At 29.0% G+C, this 6,311-nt stretch overlaps 3 protein-coding genes across 6 annotated transcripts in view; all 3 read left to right on the top strand.

Annotated features, from left to right (window-relative positions):
- The window catches only part of LOC128879216 (vesicular glutamate transporter 2.2-like), an 11,455-nt gene extending 9,473 nt beyond the window's left edge, over window positions 1-1,982 (top strand). For 2 of the 4 annotated variants that reach the window (XM_054128174.1, XM_054128183.1), the window contains exons 6-10: window positions 65-188; window positions 260-393; window positions 476-618; window positions 757-877; window positions 1,031-1,795. In XM_054128174.1, coding sequence (XP_053984149.1) covers window positions 65-188; window positions 260-393; window positions 476-618; window positions 757-877; window positions 1,031-1,210 — 702 coding nt within the window. In that variant the 3' untranslated portion in view covers window positions 1,211-1,795. Of the gene's footprint in view, window positions 1-64; window positions 189-259; window positions 394-475; window positions 619-756; window positions 878-1,030 lie in introns of all 4 variants that reach the window. The other 2 variants (XM_054128157.1, XM_054128165.1) reach the window with 2 other exon arrangements.
- A 164-nt stretch (window positions 1,983-2,146) lies between these two features.
- Window positions 2,147-4,216, top strand: LOC128879236 (FGFR1 oncogene partner 2 homolog). The gene is made up of 4 exons (XM_054128199.1): window positions 2,147-2,428; window positions 3,033-3,167; window positions 3,258-3,518; window positions 3,669-4,216. Exons 2-4 carry the CDS (start codon window positions 3,033-3,035, stop codon window positions 4,032-4,034), a joined length of 762 nt encoding a protein of 253 aa, XP_053984174.1. The 5' UTR covers window positions 2,147-2,428; the 3' UTR covers window positions 4,035-4,216.
- Window positions 4,217-4,622: 406 nt separating this feature from the next.
- The window catches only part of LOC128879197 (putative uncharacterized protein DDB_G0282499), a 24,790-nt gene continuing 23,101 nt past the window's right edge, over window positions 4,623-6,311 (top strand). The window contains exons 1-2 of the mRNA XM_054128124.1: window positions 4,623-5,256; window positions 5,877-6,008. Of these exons, the coding sequence (XP_053984099.1) occupies window positions 5,191-5,256; window positions 5,877-6,008 (198 nt within the window). The 5' untranslated portion in view covers window positions 4,623-5,190. The remainder of the gene's footprint in view (window positions 5,257-5,876; window positions 6,009-6,311) is intronic.

Raw genomic sequence — 6,311 nt, 5'->3', positions numbered from 1 at the left:
AAGCTAACAAAGTAGAAGCTAACAAAGTAGAAGCTAACAAAGTAGAAAACATTTTGTTCCGCAGAAAATTAATCATCCATGGAAAGCTATGCTCACATCTCCACCAGTTTGGGCTATCGTTGCGGCCCACTTCAGCGAGAACTGGGGTTTTTACACTATGCTTACCCAACTACCGACGTTCATGAATGGTCAGTAGGGACTCCATATTTAACGAGCATTCTCGACAGTAATGAGCTCCACTTACGTAATTTATTTTTAGATGTGCTCGACTTTAAATTGGACAAGACCGGGTACTTGTCCGCCCTACCGTATCTGGCTATGACGATCGTTGTACAATTTTCTGGCCACCTAGCAGATCACTTGAGAACGAAGAACATTTTAACAACTACGCAGGTTCGTTGTCGAATTTAAATTATAACGATATCTCGAAACAATATTAAAATCGACACGTAAAAGATATTTTTTGTTATTTTAGGTGCGTAAGTTATTCAACTGTGGCGCTTTCGTGTTCCAAACAATATTTATGACCAGTACAGGTTTCATTTTCACGCCAGCAGGAGTGGTCACTTGTATTACTATAGCAGTTGGTCTCGGTGGTTTTGCTTGGTCTGGTTTTGGGTAATTTTTAAAAAATTATAAATACATCGATCTATTCGAGGAACTTATTTTATACTTGTAAATTTTCATATTAGAATTTCAATGATTTTCCGCATATTTTAAATTTATCGTGGCTAAGCAAATATTTGTATTTTTTAGGGTCAATCATTTAGATATTGCCCCTAAGCATGCAAGTGTACTTATGGGAATAGGAAACACTATCGCCACTTTACCTGGAGTTGTTAGTCCAATTATCACTGGATATATCGTTCAAAATAAAGTAAGTTTACTTATTTCTACACATTTTTTATATTAGAAACATGTTTGTCTATAATAAATGTTATTACATAATATAATATAATATAATATAATATAATATAATATTTTAGTTAATAAAATCACAAAAAAGATATTGGATTTATCGTAATTACAGAGTCCTGGAGAATGGCGTACGGTCTTCATAATTGCTGGTGGGATTTATTTGCTAGGAGCTGTAATATATGGTTTATATGCATCCGGTGAAAAACAAAGTTGGGCTGACGAAAGTCTAGGAGCAGAGGAAGATACGAAAAGATCCTATGATAATCCTGCTATGGAAATAGATAATTTATAGTATAAAAAAAAAAAGAAGAATACTCCAATACTGTTTGATCGATCAGCAAATTACAGCCAACAAATGGAATTCGTATATTCAAATGGAACGTGACTCCGTATTTGTGATATTTATTTTATACGAGTGAAATTATTATACAAATAGTCGAATAACTTAAAATAAATTGAAAATAAAAATTCTATAAGAAAATATATTTTCTTCACATATCCAATCATTTTGCTAGAACAAGGAAATGATAAATAAACAACATAGTTTTAACAAAAGTCATGTCGAATCAATTATAAATAATAACTTTTTGAGAAAGACTGTATACGAGTATGTACATACAAAATGATAACGATTATATCCAATTTTTTTATTTTAAATGAAAGTGCACTCAAATAAACATAAAATACGACTACGACTACGTTGACAGGCGTGTTTTGTTATTAAAAAATAAAATCCTAAAGCTATTTTTCGCTATTGTCTATTACAGCAATAGAAAGATTAGAGATTGGATACAGAATCTGCTTTATCTTCTGATGTTAACAGACTGTTAGAAGACATATTGAAAAGTCTGCATTATCCAATTAGCAGTAGAAAATTGATACTTATAGTTGCGTGTATCTACTGAAAGTAGCTAATGATATGAAATGTGTAACAAGTTATTTTACGAAAACATTTAAAAAATCCGTAAATTTTCGATTAACTTTTTAGAAATAAAAAATTGTGTAGTTTTTTTAACACTATGTTAGCAATAAATATTTCAATTTCGAATATACGAATTTAAATTAATATTTAAATCTTTCACAATTTTTTACATACCTTTCCTCGTTTTAATATCTGTAAAATCTACGGTGACAAAATTATATATAACACATCTATTCGATCATAATAATATTTCATGTTCATAATTATCGTAATTCATAATCAATGAAAAATCTATCGAATCCCTAATAGAAGAAACCGTTATCTTCGAAAAATGTTATTATTCTATACGTACATCTATATGACTTACAATTTATTTGTTCTTTAATTAGTAAACTAATGATCTTACGAAAGTGATTGAAAATAAACAATCGCATTCATACAGCTAAATACATACATACATGACATACAGCTAATGAAGATATTTTCATGTGACGTTGATCTTAGTCGTTCTGCGTAGAGTGAAAGCTATATGAAGTAATAATTAATATAATACAACAATTTGTACCATAAAGTATTTATTAAGTAGAAGTAAGTATATTTGATGTGAAAATACTACTGTTAGAAATGTTATAAGAAACGAATTTGACAGTTTCGATAAGAATATAACCTATTTTACACTCGACAACTTTTAATATTGTATACACCTGAACTTTTTATTAACATATTGTAAAATGTAATTATATTGTTAACAAAACGTACAATGATTAAAGTTTATTTCAATATTGACATTATCTTTATTCGGCAAATGGAAAATGTTTACACATGTATTAATTTCCAACATTAAGCTACCTTTCTGCATACATTTTCAGTACTTTATTACAAATTATATAAGGATAATTATTACGTTTATATGAAGCATTACAAGAATCAGATGATTCTTAAATAAAAATAACTTATGCTGACTAATGATACTTTATAGTTTGGTATTAAAGGCGTTAAACTTGTTTACTTATCATAATTTTGGAATATTTTATGCTACATATAAAAACTACTACAAAATTAGCACGAGTAACAATGTGAATTCAGAGTTTTGAAACAAAAATACATAAAAATTGATACGTATGACATGTATATTTAATTGTGACAAAGTAGAATTACATTCGTATGTAATCAAATATATGTTCTTTTATAGATGTCACTAACTTTTCAACAAATTATACTGGATGCTAAAAAATTAGTCATTAGAATATCAGATCATGAAAATACAGCAGATAATTTAATAAGCGAAATAGAATCGGTTTGTAGTCAAATTGATAACATGAAGCAGGTAAAGAACTTGTTACAATTATTTCCGATACAGTATATAAAACTAATTATATATTTGTTATTTATTATATTTTATATTATATACTTATAGTATCAAGAAGAAGTAGAGATTTTGAATACAGAAGCAAAACAGAGGCCACATTTGAAAATAATTGCAGGAATACGGGAAGGGAGAAAGGAAAATAAACATTTGCAAGAAATACAAGCCGAAAATAAGCAATTGAAAAATGCATTGGAAGATCATCAGAATGCTCTTGAATTAATAATGTCTAAATATAGAAAACAGATAGCATCTTTGTTACGTCTGTGTCAAACACATTCTCTTTTGTCAGATAATTCAAAATGTACTAATGTGAGTTGTTTACAATTATGTAGACTCTATACTACTATAATAATTATAAGAAAATTAATATTTTTTTTATATTTCCATTCTATTCGTTTCTATACAAAAGTTAAATTCAAAATAACATTAATTAATAATGAATTACATGTAAAATTACAGATTATCATGAGTCAAGGAGAGAAAATTAATGAAATGGTAGCAGTAATGAAAACTGCAATAACCTTGGATGAGGAAAGTGAGTTGAAAGAGAAAGAAATGTATTTTAGTTTAAAGGAAGAAAATGCTACGTTACGTGAAATGGTCAATATTGCTAATAAATACGGTTCCCTAAACATGGAAATTGGAACAGAAAATAAAATCATTCCACAGAGTTCCACATCTTATCATGATTTGGAACAGTCTGATAGTACTAATGCATCTAAAATTGAAGGATCCGATCTCACCAAAGAAATAGCTTCGCCTTCTATGAGCCTACCTAAAAATACAAGTATAAACAGGAAGGTTGAAGAAAGGTTAAGCAATTGAAGAATGCATAAAATCGTTCAAACGGATCCAGTAACATCTTAAACAAAATTTGTAATGAATACCGCTCATATTATTTATTCACATTTTATAACATAAATATTGTCACGAAAGTTGTATTCCTTATATGTAGTAAAGTGCACATGCAATGTATGTACATTCAACATTTTTATGGAATTTCGTTAAATAAATGTATTTCTAAAACTCATTTTCATTTAGTGTTTCAATTTTAATTAAAAGGATAAATATATTTGTCATATTTAAAACAAATATTATAATTAGTCTAATTATATTATTATATACTATCATCATAATATATTAACAAACAAATATTATTTATGTCATATTATTATTTTGACTCAGTGTACATGTTTGACTGGACTCTATTTTAGAAATTCGACACTATACAAACTAGTGATCTTTTCGTCTTGTTTAATATATATATTCTTTTTCATAATTTTTATCACTTTTATATTTTTTGGTATTTGTAATTACCAGTTTTGTACTTGTGTATTCAATAAAGAAAACAGGCTTGTTCAAATTGTATGTCTTATAATATTTGTTTCCAATTTCAATTAACGGAGTTTCAGAATCCAACCTTCTAAAAAATATTGTATTTCAGTTAAATTTTAAAATATACATTCCGTGATTTCCAATAAAGTCGGAACTGATCGAAACATTCGAATTATTCTTGCGGTAATACGCATGCGCGTAAAAATTTGGTAATAACAGATATGGTGTTCTAGGGGAAAGAGAAATCATTTACAGCTCGTTGTATTTCTGAAACGATTGAAGAACGATCATTTTTACTTGAATGTCTGCGTTCAGCGAGTCAAAATATCTACTGTGTGAAAGTTCAACGGAAATAGACGAGTGGCATTGCATATTCAATATTCGATTATAGCATGTATGGATACATGGTATAATAACCGCAGTTCCATCTAGATTCTGTCCTCCCATAGTAGCACCTAGCACTTGGTAGCACCGTTAATATGCATCGTGAGCGATCGTGAGATGTTAGGAAGTTGCGTCTGGTTTCGTCCAAAGAGAGCGTAAGTCGGTGTGGGTGTGCAAACTGCTGGCAGGGTAGGACAGACGCACAAGTGAAAGGGCGATGGCAAGGAGTGGTGATATTCAGATATTCAGTGATCTTTAACAAATGGCTCTGTCCGAGGTGCACAATTTGACTGCAATTATCGGCAACAATGGTTTTACTGTTAACAAGGTAAGCGACCGCGTCTCTCTTCGTTCTTTGCTTTCGTCGTTGAAAATGTGACGTTCATCTTCCTCTGCTACAAAGTACAACGCGGTTGTTCTAACATAATACGCACAGAAATATGCAATTACATTATTTAAAAGTCGTTATCTAAATAACTAATTATACAATTGAAGAAATACATTACGTTCGGCACGCTGAAGAAAAATTATTCGTTCGATTGTAATTGTTTGGTAACTTACTCAATAAAAACGAGCCGATTTTAGTTTTTCGCCGATACACATGATATCGTAATTCACGATTGGATTCAATTTGAAATTGTTGATTTCTTCATTAACGTTAATGAAAAAACAGATTTTTACTCTCCTCTCTGATATTATGTTCGTATAGTAATGCATGTTTCTGCGTGTATGATCACTCAAATACGGTATTTTCGTGACAGTTCTTTTATGTCCCATGATACTCATAAAATTAAATTTTTTATCCATTAATTTGTATTATGGAGTGCAAATTGTTTTAATCAAATTAATAACAATTTAAACGATCAGAAATATTTTTATATTATTGTAACGTAATTCAGTATTCGTTAAAATTTGTTTGTCCTTTTTTTTTCTTTTTTTTTTTTGTAGAACAACGTGGTTGAACGCAACATCAGCATATTGGAGCCACGAAACAATTATTCAGTTGACCAATGTAATGCAGAATATAATTGGAAGAATTATTGGAACTACGACTTAATGGAATATAACACACAGAAAAATGTAAGAAACTTGAAACAACAATTAAATTTTATAGAATACATTATAATTTTTATTTTTTTATTTAATATCATTATATGAAAGACTTTCTATAAGGTTTCTTTATTTTCTATTTGACCTTTAAAGTGTATAGTTCGTCATTTTATACATATATGTTTATGTATAATATTATTATGCATGAATGTTAAATATCAAACCATTACATACGTATATATATTATATATATTCTATGCATTCTAACTGTAGTTAGTAGCAATTCAATTATTTGAGAATAATTGCATATATAATAGTACTAAAAAAGTGCCT

This window comes from Hylaeus volcanicus, chromosome 1, assembly GCF_026283585.1.
Source record: "Hylaeus volcanicus isolate JK05 chromosome 1, UHH_iyHylVolc1.0_haploid, whole genome shotgun sequence".
Lineage (NCBI taxonomy): Eukaryota > Metazoa > Arthropoda > Insecta > Hymenoptera > Colletidae > Hylaeus > Hylaeus volcanicus.
This window is presented reverse-complemented; position numbering and strand designations above follow the sequence as displayed.